Source organism: Calliphora vicina, chromosome 5, assembly GCF_958450345.1.
Source record: "Calliphora vicina chromosome 5, idCalVici1.1, whole genome shotgun sequence".
NCBI classification, from domain to species: domain Eukaryota; kingdom Metazoa; phylum Arthropoda; class Insecta; order Diptera; family Calliphoridae; genus Calliphora; species Calliphora vicina.
Window position 1 is genome coordinate 97,078,860 of NC_088784.1, and position 17,934 is coordinate 97,096,793.

The 17,934-nt window shown below is 30.9% G+C and overlaps 3 protein-coding genes across 4 annotated transcripts in view; 1 reads left to right on the plus strand and 2 right to left on the minus strand.

The window, feature by feature from the left end:
- The first annotated feature begins 14,111 nt into the window (after positions 1 to 14,111).
- The window catches only part of LOC135962065 (RING-type E3 ubiquitin-protein ligase PPIL2), a 106,131-nt gene continuing 102,308 nt past the window's right edge, over positions 14,112 to 17,934 (plus strand). For both annotated transcript variants that reach the window (XM_065513800.1, XM_065513801.1), the window contains exons 1-4: positions 14,112 to 14,236; positions 14,305 to 15,256; positions 15,317 to 15,468; positions 15,596 to 16,031. In XM_065513800.1, coding sequence (XP_065369872.1) covers positions 14,205 to 14,236; positions 14,305 to 15,256; positions 15,317 to 15,468; positions 15,596 to 16,028 — 1,569 coding nt within the window. In that variant the 5' untranslated portion in view covers positions 14,112 to 14,204 and the 3' untranslated portion in view covers positions 16,029 to 16,031. The remainder of the gene's footprint in view (positions 14,237 to 14,304; positions 15,257 to 15,316; positions 15,469 to 15,595; positions 16,032 to 17,934) is intronic.
- On the minus strand, positions 16,087 to 16,617 carry LOC135960572 (mitochondrial translation release factor in rescue). The gene has a single exon (XM_065511890.1). It carries the CDS (start codon positions 16,615 to 16,617, stop codon positions 16,114 to 16,116), a length of 504 nt encoding a protein of 167 aa, XP_065367962.1. The 3' UTR covers positions 16,087 to 16,113.
- Positions 16,541 to 16,996, minus strand: LOC135960573 (mitochondrial ribosome and complex I assembly factor AltMIEF1). Its single transcript, XM_065511891.1, has 2 exons — positions 16,740 to 16,996; positions 16,541 to 16,669 (listed from the first exon to the last, which is right to left on the minus strand). The coding sequence occupies exons 1-2, from the start codon at positions 16,905 to 16,907 to the stop codon at positions 16,631 to 16,633; spliced, it is 207 nt and encodes a 68-aa protein (XP_065367963.1). The 5' UTR covers positions 16,908 to 16,996; the 3' UTR covers positions 16,541 to 16,630.

The following is a 17,934-nucleotide window of genomic DNA, read 5'->3' on the forward strand; positions in this document are numbered from 1 at the left end:
GTATCTAAGATTCGGCACAGCCGAATATAGCTCTCTAACTTGTTTATGTTAAATCTTTTCGGTTTTGGGGGGAAACATTTGGTTTTTTCACCCCACTGGTGAATTTTTTTGTGGCCATGGAAAACATTTACACCAAGTATTATCGAATACAGAAGAGTAAAGGCTCAAAAACTCATTTTTTATTTTTGTCCCATCCGCCTTCATTATTTCATGAGCTCTCTTTAATAGTTCACGGGCCACTGAATTATTTCCTAGTGCAATATAAGCAAACGTCACAGGCTGTCATCAAACTCACATCAGGATATTTCCAACTGGGTTCACTTTTTAAACATGATGTTCAACTTAAAACTTAATTAATAAAATTCTTCTTATATAATTCAAAGCAAAAATAATTGTGTATGTAAATTTCTCACGGGAAAAACTTTAATAATTCAAAGCAATGCAATTCACTGCACTGCTAACCGAAATCATAAAGCGAAATGGGGGAAAAAAAAACAAAATCGTAAATATTTTATAGTTTAAGCCAAAATAGCAACAAGTTAGTCAGTTGTTCGTCTGTCGTTGTTGGTTCGAGATCAAAATGGTCAATATGTTTTTCAGCACTAATTGCAAATTGATTTTAATAAATTTCAACAAACTTTGACTGCCACACTGACAGACGACAACAAATTTGCTGTGCCAGCCAGCCAGCAGTTCCTCTTCCAAACTTCCAATTTTTGCCAAAGCAAAATTCGTACAAATATGTATGTATGTAAACTGTAAAGATGAAATGTGAATGTGAAGCGACATTATTACATTATGCTCTTGGCATACATGATGTTAGCAAAGCCAACCAAATAGTTAGGAAAAATGACAGGCAAATAAACAACAGTTGGCTAATAATTTAACACACAAATCATTGAATAGAAAATTTATTTATGGGCCATATTTAAAATTTGACTTATTAAAAGTAGTTTATCTATCTTTTTGTTTGGCAGAAAAAAAAACATTGTATTTTGTGACAAAATTTAAATACCATTATGATTAAACAGAAATTGTAACGGTCATAGGCGAACTAATTGGAAGTGTTTGTTCAAAAATGTTTTTAAAAATGTTATCTTGAATCCATACTTATAAGGATGGGCGATGTTTTAATTATATATGGGCATTTCCACAGAAAGCACCACCTTGACTGAAAATAAAAATGTCAATAATCGAATGATTCGATCTTAATGACATTTTCTCTTTAGTATTTATTGCTTATAAATATATTTATATCTTAACTGAAAGGACAACACTGGCATCTGTCAGTTGACTCTTGCCAAAAATTGAACAAGCAGCTTCGCTCAAACCAAGGCTAAGCTTGATAAATGCTATTGGAACTCTGCACCATCAATTTTAATGGTAAAAAAGTGGTTTACAGAATTTCGTTGTGGCCGTACAAGCTCAAAAGACGCTGAACGTTCTGGACGCCCAGTTGAGGCGTCCATCCGAAACAATTGAATAAATTCACGATATGGTGTTGGTCGATTGGAGAACACCAAAGGGTAAAACAATCAATGGAGAATATTATGCCAATTTATTGGGTCGATTTAATGAGGATTTGAAAAAAAAAACTAGCTAATATACGGCTGTGCCGAATCTTATATACCCTTCACCAAATTATAATTTAAAATACAAATTTTAAAAGTATTTAGGTAAACAAAATTTAAATTTTTTTTTTTTTAAATTTTTTAATTTTTTTTGTAAATTTTTCCCAATTTTTTTTTTAAATTTACTATTGAAAAAATTTATGACAAAAAAAATTTTTTTTTTGATGAAAAAAAATTCGGACTAAAAATGTTTTTCCCGATTTTGAACCATTGTGGATCCAACTTACTTGCCTTATATACATCGTTACAATGCACTTTGAAATATATCTATCATTAGATATCCATATTGTCTATATTAATGTTATGAATCCAGATATATGTAGATCAAAAATAGGCCAAAAATCGGGGTTGTCCCGGTTTTTTCCTTATCAGCCCAATCATGATTAACAAAGTCGCGGGAGTTTTTTCCCTTTTGCAATTTTTTCTATTCAAATTCAGTGTTAAAAATGGAAAAAAGGGAAAAAACCCCAGCGGATTATTTATTCTATTTCGATTTTAAATAGAAACCGCAACGGGTCTATAGTGAATATATTCATGTATGTAAGTTATTTGGGGGCTTCGTAAGGTTGATTTCAACATACAGACGGACTGAAGGACTTGGCTATATCCCAAATGAAAAATGTGGAAATTACAAACGGAATGGCAAACTTATAAAAACGACCGCATTTGTCTAAGAAAAAAGTAATTTTTCACAAAGACAATGGTATGGAAAAAATCCATTAATTAGGCTACGAATTGCTTCCTCGTCCACACTATTCTCTGGACTTAGCCCCGAGTGACTATCTCTTGTTACTAAACCTGCAGAAATGGCTCGGGGAAAGAGATAAATAATCTCCCAAACAAATACCTATTTCGATGACCTCGACAAATCTTATTTTTTGAAAGGGATAAACAAATTGGAGAAACGTTGCACAAAGTGTATATAGCTCAATGTTAAATATTTTTTATCGAAAAAAGGTTCCAATGTCGCGTTCCGGTAACTAAATCATCATTTGTTATCTTGTCAGCGATCGTTCTAATAAAGTGGCTGAAAATTTTAATTCAAATCAAAATTTAGTGGCTTTAAATAAAAAACTCCTGCATCATAAACATTTTATTTTGATATTCAAAGTGTGTCTCGTTCGCGATCGTAAGTGTATATGGCATAAATCAAGATCATGACAACGAGTTCTATTCGTTCGGGTTACTATATTTATTTCTAATGTAGAAAACAACAAATCGACAATACCCAAGGTTTTTCACTTCAAAATCCAAAACGAATTCATCGTTTGTTATCAGAAATCCGCGATCGTTCTAATAAAGTGGCTGAACATTTTAATTCAAATCAAAATTTAGTCTCTTTAACTAAATACGAAGTTGTAGCTTATGAAATTTTGAGTTGAAATTACTTGACTAATTGCTAACAAACATGATAGAAACATATATAGCGTTACAAATGTCGCGTGACAAATCATATCAAATGTTGTAAAACAAAAACCAATGCAAACATTTCGCATTTGATAGCTATATAATTCCATTTTAATGTAAACAAAATTTCATTAATAAATCATGTTCCAATTCGCAAATTTAAAGGCAGTCGAAAACGAGTCCTAAATCGGTCATGCAGAATGTCCAATGTGGCTTGAGCTGTGTGGCACTTAGCGCTGTCCTGTTGAAATCACATGCAATTTTTGTCCATTTCATCCAATTCAGTCCAGAAGAAGTGGTTAATCATCGACCTATAGCGATCGCCGTTGACGATGATGGCCTGGCAAATGTCATTCAGGGTCAATTTCCAACTGATCCAGGGCCCTTTCAGCGAACACAAGTCGTTGTCTATGGTAGTTTTCCTTCAGCTCCTGGATCAGTTGAATTGCGTATGGGTGTAGGCCCAAGTCACGACTCAAAATTCGCCAAATTGTGGTCCGCAAAAGGCAGAGTTCTTGTTAGCGACGCGAAATCGACTGCTTTGGATACTCCTGCACAATTTCACATACATGTTTTCGGCAGATCTTACGTTTCGTCGTCGTACGCGTGTTGGTTCCTTGTTAACTGCACCAGTGGACTCAAATTTATCCACCACTGCCCGAACAGAATACTCATTTTGATAAAACAATTTTATTATTTGCACATGCTGTTGCACGCTATATCCGTTCATGTTGATTTGGCAAAACAAACAGAATAAATGACAGCCAATTCGACAAATTTAGCTTCAACAATATGGTCGCTATCAACTGTCAAAGTCATGAAGTCCCTATTTAAAGACCCTAGTTGAAAAATTTGAAAAATGTTACCTTTGACCTTCACGATTTAAGGTTTAACGCTTTCCAATTTTAGCAAAACTTTCACAATATATTTAGAATTATCTGTACTATAATAATCTAAATAGGTTTTATTCAAATTTATAACAGTAAGGAAATTGAGCTCATTAGACAAAATATGGTTAAATAATTAGTTTTTCTCGAAAATTTCAAAATTTAAATCGCAGGTACGGAAAAACTATAAGAGATATTTTCATAATTTTATTATATTTTTATTCCCTATTATATTCTCAATAAATCCCAATGAGATGATCAACAAATTCTGAAATTTGTTTAACAAAATTTTTAAAAATTTGAAAATGGAGTTTTAAAATTGCCGTTAAAAAATTTTTATTTTTTTGGTCATACCTGCGAATATGTTAACGATATTCTACGAAGACAAAAACTCATACACAAGTAAATATGGATATATTTTAAGTAAAAATTAGCTTTTTTAATATTTCTAAAAATATGTTAATTTTGTTTCTACATTTCTTGTTCTAGTGTCCAGGGGAATTTTTAATAACTTTAACACTTTTTAACCAATTTTTGTCTTTTATATCTTATTAGAACGATAATTACGTACACATTTCGATTCTTTTAAAATAAATTGCAAAAATTAAAACTGAAAAATTCACCTCAAAAATTTGTGCGACGAGCGGCTCGGGTTGCCCTTCTTAGAACAAGCTAAACAAAATTTTGGTAGTATTTTAGGTCATTGCGAAAGTATTCAGGTACCGTTTCAACATTTCAAACATTTAATTTTAGGGGACGCTTTTGTGTGCGGCCTTGCGTTAGTGGTCGATTATGAGCAAACACGGCACCGATCTTGCTCAAAGATTCCTCAAGTGATCTTTCAAAATTGAAACCACTGAGCCATGTGAGATACCAATGTCTTCCACAATCGCTCTCACTTTCAATCTCTGATCGTGAATTTTTGTCAATTGTTTCGTGTATAGAAACCTCAAATGTGCTTGTACGGCCACAACGAAATTCAGTAAATCACTTTTTTACCATTTAAATTGATGGTGCAGAGTTCCCATAGTATTTATCAAGATTAGCTTTGGTTTGTGTGATGGTTTTATTCCGCAAGAAATAATACGCACGCGAAATTCTTTTTTTTTATCCTCAAGTCACGTGGTAGTCTGCTGTCAATGTTCAAATTTTGACAGGAGTCAACTGACAGATGCCTATCGACAGGAGCAGTGTTGCCCTTTCAGTTAAGAGGCGGGAAATTCAAAAAGTCATGGACTTATTGACCTGCCCTCGAAGTTTATATCCAAGTTTTTGTTACAATAAATAATAGGTATTTACCCCTTTCCCATCTCTATTCATGGACAGTTTATATTATAACGTATGTTTGTGATTGTGACAAAATATATTCAAAATCATTTTGTTTTTTTTTTGTAAAAACATTCTCATTTGAAAATAACATATTTGAACTTCTTTTACTTTTGCGCAAACGATTCTGTTCCTTTGTCTTCTTGAACTGCAGTGTTTTTAATAATTATACCCTACACCACCATAGTGGGGAGGGTATAATGCGTTTGTGCAGATGTTTGATTAGTCTAACACCCACCTTAAAGTATACCGATCGACTTAGAATAACTTTCTGAGTCGATTATTATTCCTAGTCTCCATACAAATGTCCTTCCGAAATTGGACTTTATCGGTCATAAATGTTTAATTTATATATGTATCTCCACAAATTTCGCTCCAAATAAGTTTTATATATACAAAATTCATGTCACCAAAATTTGTTACAATCGGTCCATAATTAGTCATAACTCCCATATAGACCCGCTTCCGAAAATCATTTTAACGTGCATAAATCTCTTAAAAATGTTGGTATACTCACAAAATTCAACATAAATGACTTTAATATAGACATAAATCACACGACCTAATTTTGTGATGATCGGTTCATAATTGGTCATAGCTCCCATATAAGGCCCACTTCCGAAAATCACTCAAAAATATAAATTATTGAAATTTTAAAAGAAAAATGTTTTTGCTCTTTTACTTAGTGTAGGGTATTATATTACTTTCTTACTTGTTTTTTATTTACACATATGAACTTTTCGTAATTTTAACCCTCTAACCCGCAAACTTTAAAAAGCTAAAAAAAAGTTGTCGAATAATTTTTTTTTTGGATAATTATGACCCAATAAACTCAGAACATCCATCAGAAACTAATTTGCAAATTAAGTTTAGGAAAGTTTTCTAATTGTTATTTTAAATTTTTTTAAATTTAAAATTTTTTTTTTTAAATTAAAATTTTTTTTTTGTTTTTTAAATTTTTTTTTTTGGTGAAAAAAAATTCGGGTTCAATTTTTTTTTTCCGATTTTGACCCATTGTAGGTCCAACTTACTATGGTCTTATATACGTCGTTGCAAATGTCTTCGAAATATCTATCATTAGATATCCATATTGTCTATGTTAATGTCTTAGTAATCCAGATATAGGTAAAAAATAGGTCAAAAATCGAGGTTGTCCTGGTTTTTTCCTCATATCTCAGCCATTTGTGGACCGATTTTGCTGATTTTAAATAGCAAACTTCTCGAATGCATGTCTGACAGAATTATTGAAGATTTGGATCCCGAAGATATCTGGGGTCTTCAGAAAATTGATTTCAACAGACGGAAATGGCTTAATCGACTTCGCTATCTATAAGGATCCAGAATATATATACTTATAGGGTCGGAAATGAAAAATGTAGAAATTACAAACGGAATGACAAACTTATATATACCCTTCTCACGAAGGTGAAGGGTATAATAACTAATACAAAATATTTCGATTAGATCGGGCGACTAAAGCTTAGTAAAACTTTGATTTAAAAAAAAAATCACACACAAAATTTCACGTGTTAAAATTATGACATCACTCACAAAACAAAAACAAAAACTAAAAGTCAGAATGCATTTCGAACTTCGAGGGAAATGTTAAAAAATCTGTAACTAAAGTCACAGTAAAATTAAAAATAAAAAAAAATTGTAATTACTTTTTGAGATAATTGGTGTTTTGTAATGCATGCCTTGAGGCACTCTTGAGGGTTAGAGGGTTAAGGAAAATATTTACATCTACAATTATTTAAAGATATAAAAGTCCTTAAACAAGGATAAGGTTAATATGGTAATAAGTTTGGATTTTGCTCTCATAATTGTTTTAAACAAACTTAACTTGGCTAAATCCATAAATACAATAGGTCATAACACCAAATATTTACATATTTTTCTATGGGACTGTCTGCCACCACCACCCTATTTCCTGCTTAGTGTGTTTTTGTCACAAACACGTTTCTAACACGTCCACAATATAAATCGTAACCATGTCTTAAGATAAAAATCTATTTGGAAAAAATGAAAAACAATTTTTTGTCCATTCGAACCACATTTGAAGTCGGAGTCATAAATTATGGGAGTAAGAGGTGCCATTTAATTTGCTCATGTTGTAAAAGATGAAAAGATAGCAGCAGCCTGGCCTGGCCAGCCGGAGATGTGAATCAATTTCTTTTAAATGACCCAAATCATAAACAGAGACAGAGACAACATACCAACATGTTGTCCACCACGTATGAAGGAATGAAAAATCGATCTGTAACAAACATGTTGTAGGCATTCAATGGACTCTTTTTTTTTGTTTGTTTGCTGGATAACAATCTTCCTTGGTTGCATTATTTGTTAAAATATATTGTCTTTGCATTTTCTAACTTTTTTTTCCTGCCTTCCATCTTTATTTCGTTTATCTCACTTGTAGTGTGTTTTAAACATCTTGCGGTTTCAAACATTTTGTTGGCCGTTAACTAAGAACAAGACATTTTGTTTGATTTTTTCTTTATTTTTTATTATTATTTATGATTGTGTTTTTGTGCTGGTGACCAATACTTATGGTCACACCATGACTGTGACCAAACTCAAAGATATCGTAACATAATCAATGATTATATTTGCTAGGCAAGATCGTAAAAAAAAAACTATGCGCCAGACAACCCACCATAACAGGACACAATTATTTATTTATGATCGAGAGCGAGAGATCATGCAGGAAAGATTTTTCCTTAACATACATATTGCCATTGAGAAATGACATTCTTAGGAAATCTTGATCATTAAATCATTTTAAGAGGATGATGCTAAAAACAAATAAACAAACACAAATGAAAAATGATTTGCAAGAAAATTTTCCCAGAGCATGTAAAAAATTATCTTGGTTTTCTCCATATGACATTTAATGCGGAATATGTTGTTTATACCATGTTGTTTGCTGTTGTTTCCCATATCCAATTTTGTTTTATTTTCGTGAGTGCGTGATATTTCAGACCTCACAATATGTAGCCGTGCTCCACATGCCAACAATTAAACAATCCATCATGGAATGTTTGTTACTCACTGCATCAGTTGGCTGGTTGACTGGCTGGCTGCTAGATTGGTTGTTTGGTTTGTTTATTTATTTATACGGATCGGTTCATACACGTAGTTTGAGTATTTAGGCTTCTGTTTGTTAAAAACCACTAAAGACCACTCACTATAAATGGCCCCTTCAAAATGAACACCCAGAACAAATTTTTCTGTTTTTTTTTTTTTTCTTAATTTTTAAATGAATTTTTAAATTTGAACAGCGTATTGAAAATACTGTCCAAGGCGAATTCATACAAGGTGGTGTCAGTTCTACAAAAACAACGATTGGTCTTAACAAATGTCAAAAAACCAAAATGAAAAATTAAACAAATAAGTATTTAATCTTAATATAATGTAGATAATTCAATAGTTAGGGCTTTACTTATTTATGTAAACAAAAAACATTTTGTTAATAAGCTTAGAATATGTAGATATTTAAATATAAAAACAAGCTTTGACAGTTGTTAGAACCAAAAAGCGAAAAAAAAAATTATCAGCTGTTTGACTGACTCCACCTTGTATAAATTCGCCTGTCTTATGGTTAGATTTTGTGAGACAAGAGTACAGTGGGGCAAAAGCAAAATATTTTGGAAATAAATCTGGAATTCCTAAGCGGCTGTTCCGCTAAAAAATAAAAATAAAGTGCAATATTTATGAAGGACGGAGATTTAAACTTTCATATTTTTGAATCTAATTGAGATATTGACTTGAAATTTATTTTCTAAGACCAGAAATAAACTTATCTAAACAAAAAATAATTCGAAATAAATCTGGATTAAACGGTTCCTAATATTTGCAATCCGACTAAAATTTTGATAAAAATTTTAGTTTTAGAAACTCAATGAATTTCTAATATGTAATAAAATCTTATTAAGAAAACTCATTGAAATTTACAACGTTTTTAAATTTGTCAATCTAAATAATAAAGTGTAAAAAAAACTTGTCAAAAGGACAATGGGAATCCCGCAATTCCTAAAAATTGGAGCAAAAATCCCAAAAATAGTATTTTTTACAATTCTGCTCATAGGGTCCACATTTCCTGCGGGGCTGAGAAAATACTTTGGATATAAATAGGGAACACATCAAGGTTTCCAAAGCTGCTTTCCGTTTTCTGATCCCAGCATTAGGATTTTAGAACATGTGGTCCAAAGTTGAAATTTTTATAAAAAATAGGTTAAATTCCGAAGGGTGTTGGGACGACATTTTCAAAAAATAGGACATGCTTTTTATACCAAAATGTTCTGCGTAAAGATACCTTACAGAAAAACATAAAATTGTTATATGTTCTTAAAGAAAGTTTTTTTTTCAATAAAAAAAGAGTTAAGTCACATTTTCGCCCAAAAAACAGCAAAAATCAACTGTTTTCGGAATTTTTAAATTGGAAATCATTGATTTTTGGATTCATAATTGATATTGCTCTAAAATCTTTAGTATATTATTGGTAATTTAGTTGTCTAACCAACAAAAAAAAATTCGAGTCCATTCGGTGCAAAAGTATGCCCTATATTTTTAAAAAAGTGGACCAAGGTATGGCCAAATTTTAAAATTTCAATTTTGAAATTCCTATAACTCGGAAATTATAAGAGATAAAAAGCACAAGATGTAGACGAGCGCTTTCCAAAAATATAAAAATCTTTGAAATAAATCGGAAAGGAAACAAAAAAATGGCACGTGTTTAAAAATGTTAACATGTCGAAGATGTTCTATTTTGGGCCCCCATAGCGCCGCCCTTGGAGCATTTACTGGACCCATTTACACGTCAAATTTTATTCCGATCGGACCAGCCGTTTAGAAATGCCAGATTTACATCCACAAAATTTTAATTTTGGAAATATATCAGTCAAATATTCGTAGCAGAGGAGTTTATATTTGACGACGGACCCCAAAGATCCGTCAGGAGCGGGGCTGTGAGGTGTCAAAATAGAACACCTCAACATCACAAGAAAAAGTTTAAGTCAAATCGCGCGATCTCTATGGTCAGTTCACATCACCTCCACGTGAGATAACCATGCCTCAATGAAATTCAGGCCAAAAGAAATAGGTAATCGTAGACCTATAGCGCTCGCCGTTGACGGTGATGTTCTGGTCAAACAAATATGGACCGATGATGGCGCTAGCTCAAAATCCACACCAAACAGTGAATTTTTCGGGATGCTCTTGGATCTCATGTAAATTGGTATCGTCCCAAAACCTAACAAGACTTTAGACCTTCACAATTGGTGCTAATATTTAAATCATTTGATAGCAAATGTAAATAAACTATAATCTTGGCATAACACCAAAATCCCTTACAAAAAATTAACCCAATTTATCCCACTGTTTCTGTTGAGTTATTTTCCTTTGCATGCAAAAGGAACAAACAAACAAACGAAAAAAATTCAATCCACTTTTTCCACCACGACTTTGGTTTGATTGTGAGTGACTGCCTTTAACAACTGACAAATTGCTTGAACCATTAAGACAGCAACAATAACAACAACATCTGCAACAGCAGTCGTCGGCTCATATTCATAAAATCAGCAGCCCCAGAACAACAACAACAAGATCTATTTACCAAGCAACACACTTCTAGTCGGAATCATGTGAGTGTGTGTGGTACTCTCGTAGTCCAATTTTAAAATTTGAAATGCGTAGAAGTTCTACATTCTTGCCGACAATGTAAAAATAAAAATTCCTGCTACTGTCAGGAACGTTTACATTTGACAAACTGTTGTGGTCTTTTTTTTTTCCTTGCAACTATCCTCTTAAAACTCATAGCAGTTGGTAGTGGCTGCTCTAGTATGATACATATGTATCATACATACAGTTTTGATTCCAGTCTTTTTTGAAATATTGTGTTACTGAGCAGAAGAAAAAGAGAAAAAAAAGCAGCCAAACTTTTAAACGAAAACAAATTTGACTGTTACAATTGTTTGTAGTATTGAAATTTGTATTATTTTGTAGGGGGAGTAAGAAATACCCAACAGAATCCAATAAATGCTGGCAATTTTAATGGATTCAAATCACGAAGTGGTTTTTAACAAATGTTTTACTTGTGATTTTTGAATGGCTACAAATTTGTGTGTGATCGCAGTCATTTTTCTTAAGCAATAAATTGTGATAAATTGAATTGTTTAGAAGTGTTCAGGGTCTTTCGATTTTCAAATAAAGAGTCAATAACTAAAATTGCAGCAAAGTATTAAAACAAAAGTTATATGTACTAATATTGTTATCATTTCAAATAATTTTTATTTAAAATTAAGAAATTATGCTTCTTAATTAATTAACTTTGGATTAAATAAAAAAATATGTCTATAACAAATTGTAACATTGTAAATTAACTGCTAGATCCTCGATGCCAATTAATTTCATTAGAAAAAAAATCATAAAAGTTTAGAAAATGAAATAAAATAAAGTTTGAACTCTAAACTCCGAATATTATTTCTGGCCTTTGTTAAAAATTGAGGCAGCTTTCAAAGGACACTCTTGTGAAATTTTTATTTGGCTCAAAATCCATATGTTGCCAGAAAGATGGGAAAAGTTTATAGCCAATACTTATATTGTACAAATGTTTTAAAATAAAAGCTAAAATTTTAAACAAATCCCGCATATTTCATATTTTTTGGGACTAATCATTTAATTATTTTAAAACTGACAATTTTTGAGAGTAATTTCATTTTACACTTTGGGAGTTATTTCATTTTTGTTGGGAATTATTTAATTAGGGAGTTATTTCACGGTATCTAAAAATTTAAGAAATTGTATTAGGATTGCTATTCGGGAAAAATTTCCCTGGAATTTCCGGGAATACTGTTTTATAAATTCTCGAGAAATATTTGTCTGGAATTTGGGGGAATTTCTTTATAAGTTTCCTTCTTAAAATAACACTATTATTTCCGCACAGATAGAAGAGATTCGTTGTGATTTTTTGCCAATCGAATGATTCGATTATATCCATAGATGTTTACTATACTTAGCAATAGATAGTCGGTTGACACAGAAGAATTATGATTTAAATAATCTAATTATTGTCACACCAACTAACATTTTTCAGCCACATAGGAAAATTTCTTAGACTGAATCATTTGATTAATTATAAATTCGTTTGGTTATCACCAGGGCAAAGATTTTTATGCAAATGCATGTTTGTAGTCAGTAACTCAAAATCCTTTTTGACAATTTATCTTTCCGAATCGAAGAATTTGCAACAAAATGGCATCGATTTGTTGTTGCATATTTTGTTATAAATGCATATTTGGCATATTTTTCCATTTTATTGCATATTTAATTATCTTTTGGATATATTTTTATAGCTGGAAATAGTATAAAGGTATTTTATTCAAAACTTATTCATGTAGCATGTTTAGCATATGGTTGACATCGAGTAGCCGAAGAAATTAGATCTCAATTTGATGATATATATTTATTAATTTCGAATGGAGAAAAGTGTTTTTAAAAGCAATATCTCGTGCTGCTAAATTTAAAGAAAATTATCCAGTACAATTACGTATACATTTCGATTCCTTTGACTTCATTTGCAAAAACATTTGTAGCAAAAATTTTACTAAAACTGAAAAATTTGCATTTTTTCCGAATTTTAGCGATAATACAGTTTTGGGTCATTTTGACCCAAAGGAGATTCAGGGTTAATCTCATTAATATAAATAAATCTACATATTTCTGGAAAGCAATGCATAAAATTAACGAGTTTCTATTATTTATTTCATATGAATAGCAAAATTTTGCATATATCTGAACTTTGACCTCGATGCGCGTCCCGAAATAGTTTTCCGATTTGGCTCAAATTTTAAGCAAATCTAAAAAAAATCGGCTGTCACCCTAATGTACATACATATATATTGAAACTGTGACCTGAAATTTATATTTTTCTTGTATTAATAAATATATTTCAAATAAAAAACTTGTTTTTATTGCATATTTTTGTAATTTTTGGTGCATATTTTCTTTCTTTATAGTGCATATTATAAGCGCATATTTTTAATCTTTTAGTGCATGAAAATCCTTGCCTTGGTTATCACAATTAAAATTATTTTCTCTGTGTGACGAACACAGAAAAAATACGAATTACGCATTTGTTCCAGATTTCTTAAATCTTTTAATAAAAGTATAAACTGAATTTTGACTAGTAATTTGAAAAATTTGACTGGTTTTTGGCTTTATTTAGTATTTAACTTATTTTTTTATATTCCCGTCAAAAAAAAATTGAATTTGTACGTATTTATTTATTTTTTTTAAATTATTATTCGTCGATAAGAAATAAATTACTTATTAACAATACAAATAAGATAATAACATAATTAATCAATTAATTTTCATCCGTATTTTGTGATTTACAATTTCCCAATTCTCTTGCTATTAAATTATCATGTCTTCGAGTAGTTTAGTTTTGGAAAAATAGAAAATATAAAAATGTAAAATAGAAAAAGAAGCCGTAAATTGTTTGCTTGCTAGATTTTATTATTTTTACTAGCTTTGGAGATATTCATACACAAAGTATATAAAATTTAGCAAAATAATAAGTAAATCGAGTAAGCAAAAGAACAGACTGATAAATGTTTTCCTATATAAATAAAAATGTCATTATTTGTTTTGAATAATAATGAAAATTGTTACAAACATTTTATATTTTATTATGAATACAATTTTTTTTTTTAAATTTACGGTAATTTTGACAAAAAAAAAAAATAAATAGCTTATAGTTATAGAGTCACTGTAACATTCTATTTATTCCCAATATTAGCAACCATTCCTTAATATTGTTATCAATCTTCAGTCATTATGAAAACAGTTTAAAAGAAGAAGCATACTACAAAATAAACAAATTTTTATATTTTACAGACTTTTCATATAAAATTGTTATTTTCTAAAGTTTTCTACATAAAAACTAAACAAAATGGGTAAACGACAACATCAAAAAGATAAAATGTAAGTTTTTTTTGCTAAAACTTGATTAAAAAGTTTCATTTATTTATAAATAAAACAAAAAATTCCAGGTATTTAACCTACACCGAATGGTCGGAATTGTATGGTGGCAAAAAATACGAATCAGCGGAAAATGAACATATTAAATTTAAACGTTTACCATTTGATTGTTGCTGTATCTCCCTGGTGCCCTTTGAGACACCCTATAGTGATTTGGAAGGCAATGTTTTCGAATTGGAGGCCATACACAACTTCCTTAAGAAATACAAATTGAACCCGGCGACCGGTAAACCTTTGGAGGCTAAGAAATTGATTAAATTAAATTTCTTTAAAAATGCCGATGATGAATACCATTGCCCGGCTTTATTTAAACCATTTACGAAAAATTCCCATATAGTGGCGGTTGCCACAACGGGTAATGTTTTCTGCTGGGAGGCCATAGAGCAATTGAATATTAAAGCCAAAAATTGGAAAGATTTGGTAGATGATACACCTTTTCTCAGAAAAGATATAATTACCATACAAGATCCTCAGAAACTGGAAAAGTTTGATATTTCGAAATTCTATTATATACGTAAAAATTTAAGGTTGCTAACTGAGGAAGAGGAATTAGAACTGAAAGATCCTAGTAAGAAAATTAAAACAATGAATTTAGAAACTAAGGAAACATTGGCTGAATTGGAAAAAGATTATAAGCCAGCTGAGGAGAAACCTTCCACTTCCAGACAAATGGCTGATAAATTTAATGCTGCTCATTATTCCACCGGGGCAGTGGCAGCCAGTTTTACCTCTACCGCCTTGGCTCCGGTTTATAATCATGAGGCAGCCATTATAGAGGAGGATTTGGTGAAATATGAACGTGTTAAGAAGAAGGGATATGTGCGCCTAACCACTAATTTGGGTCCTTTGAATTTTGAGCTGTATTGCGATCAAGTGGCCAAGACTTGTGATAATTTTTTGCGTCACTGCTCTGATGGTTACTATACGAAAACAAAATTTCATCGTTCTATAAAGAATTTTATGGTAAGGTATTAAATGTTTTCTACAAAAAAATTTGTATATTATGTAAGATTTTTGTTGTAGATACAAGGCGGTGATCCTACAGGCTCTGGCACAGGCGGTCAATCAATATGGGGCACAAAATTTGATGATGAGTTTAAACCAAATTTGAGTCATACTGGTCGTGGCATGTTGTCTATGGCGAATTCAGGACCAAATACGAATGGTTCTCAATTGTAAGTAAAAATGCATACTATAATTTTTTCCGTTGCTACTAACGGAATGACAAAACTTTACCACTCATGCTAAAGGCTATAAAATAGTAAAATCATCAATAAATATTTATTTTTCTTTTACTTTCAGTTTTATTACTTATCGTTCCTGCAAACACTTGGATGGCAAACACACTGTCTTTGGCAAACTTGTGGGTGGTCTAGACACTTTACAAAAAATGGAACAAATTGAAGTTGATAATAAAGATCGTCCCATTGATGATATAATAATTGAATCGGTACAAGTTTTTGTGGATCCATTCAAAGAAGCCGAAGAGCAATTGATTAAAGAAAGAGCAGAAGAAATTGAAAAACAGCAGCAAGAAATTCATGAGGAAAAGAAACAAAAACGTTTAAAAGAACCATTAAAAGTATATCGTGAAGGTGTGGGAAAGTATTTAAATCTACCAGCTTTAAAACAGACAATTAAAGAAGCTACTACACCAGCCACTTCATTAGTGGCTGGACCTATACGCAAGAAAGCCTCATCAAAAGCAGGATTTGGTGACTTTTCAGCCTGGTAAATGGTAAGTCGGAAACAATTTTTTTTCCTTAAATATATAACAAATGAAACAAGACAGCTTATTTATAGGTACAAATATATTTTCTTTATTCTTTATCTTTTGTGACTTCCATTATTTTATCCTGCTCTTCGCGTTCTTTCCATTTTTGTTTCATATCTTGCAATTTATTCTGCCTTCTTTTACGTTCGGCTGATTTTTTATTTTCAAATGTTTTTAGCTGGGCTTGTATAGAGTTTTCACCATTGTAATGGGCATCCAGTTTTTCTAGCAAAAGTTTTCTTGCTTCTACTCTATTACGGGAGGCTAAACGATGTGTATGACATTTAACTAATATATTTGTGGGTATATGTCTTAATAAAACACAATTAGAGGTTTTATTAACAGCTTGTCCTCCTGGACCACTGCCACGAGTAAAGTGTTCCTCTAGTTCTTCCTCATTTAGTTTGGGATAACGAGAATAGTCCAGCTGTTGGTGTTTAAAGCGTGGGAAAGTATTAGCTACATAGTTAGAACAAATTGCTGAAGGTTTGAAAATAGTTGATGTTAATCTAAGTTGTTGAGCTACAGTTCTTGTTAGCAAAGAAATCATAATTGTTTTTAATTTACAATATGCGGCCTTTACGCAATAAAGTTTCACCTCTCTGTATAAGTATGTAAAAAAAATGATTACTACATTTTATTTATTAATTGTGTATTATTTTTTTATATTACCTTAAAGTTAAATTCAATTTTGTGTTGTTCCGTTTCTTGGCTATTTTCTCTAAACTCTCTTCTTACTCTTCCCAAGTAATAGGATTTATCCGTCAATTGCAATTGATTGCCGTAACGTATTAAATGTTTGTACAATCGTAAAACTTGTTGTTTGGAAGGTTGTAACATAGTTTTAATTAATTTTATATATTTTCTTGATGTTTTTATTTCAGTTTCTTTTATTAACAATTTCAATTTATTGTGGTCTGTTGTACAACATTTACCGCATTTTTTTGTCTTACAACTGGTGTTTCATACGTCAGCTGTTCTTTGTTTACTAAAAACAGGTGTTACCGTTAGTTAAACATATTTCAGTTCAGGGTTGTTTAAAATAGTAGTGGGTGATTAAAGCAGCAGTGTGTTTTAAACTGTATAAGTACCGTTAGTTTTAAATTATATAAAGAATATTGATTTATTTAATAGAAATCTTTAGAATAATGAAATATGTTTTATAAAATAAGTTTTTTGGAAGATAAATATAAATTTCGTATTATTTATATTATACAGTGAGTGACAATACAATGAAAATATTTTTAGAAAATTTTGTAATTCAGTAATTTCAGTTTCCAAAAACATTTATATGGGCATTTCCACAGAACCAAATGATTTGTTACTAACTTCATATTAATTAAAACAATGAGTATATTCTAATAATATAATGCATTTTTAGGTAAAATTTGTTCTTATCATGAGAAAATTGGACTGAAATCTGGGGCCGAATTACCGCATTATTAATTTTGAAATTTCCCGGGATCCTGGGAATTTCCGTCTAGAACAAATTATTAAATTTTAAGAAATTAGACTTCGTTAGAAAGTTAAAAATTGTCGTTGGTTTTAAAATGTAATTGGATACAAATAAAAAATCCAATAAAAAATTAATATAAAGTGATAAACTGACTTGATTTCTAATTTTGATACACCATTTGTCATTTGTATCGGAATGGCTTCAATTTCTATTAGATTGTGTTCCACCTTCGTTACATTCCAATTAATTCAGTTAATTCGCAAAAATAAATATTTTATTTTTTTTTTAATTTTGAATTGGCAATGTTTTGCTTATTAAATCAAAAATTAAGTAAAGATGTTAATTAAAACCAAAATTCTCGTTTTGCTCTTTGTGAAAAAGCTAAATATTAGTACATATTTAGCTTTTTCA

Coding starts and splice junctions, on each gene's coding strand:
- LOC135960572 (XM_065511890.1), bottom strand. CDS start 16,617: ATGATTTCTTTGCTAACAAGAACTGTAGCTCAACAACTTAGATTAACA.
- LOC135960573 (XM_065511891.1), bottom strand. CDS start 16,907: ATGTTACAACCTTCCAAACAACAAGTTTTACGATTGTACAAACATTTA. Junction 16,670..16,739: donor AAATTGAATTTAACTTTAAG/GTAATATAAAAA, acceptor ATACTTATACAG/AGAGGTGAAACTTTATTGCG.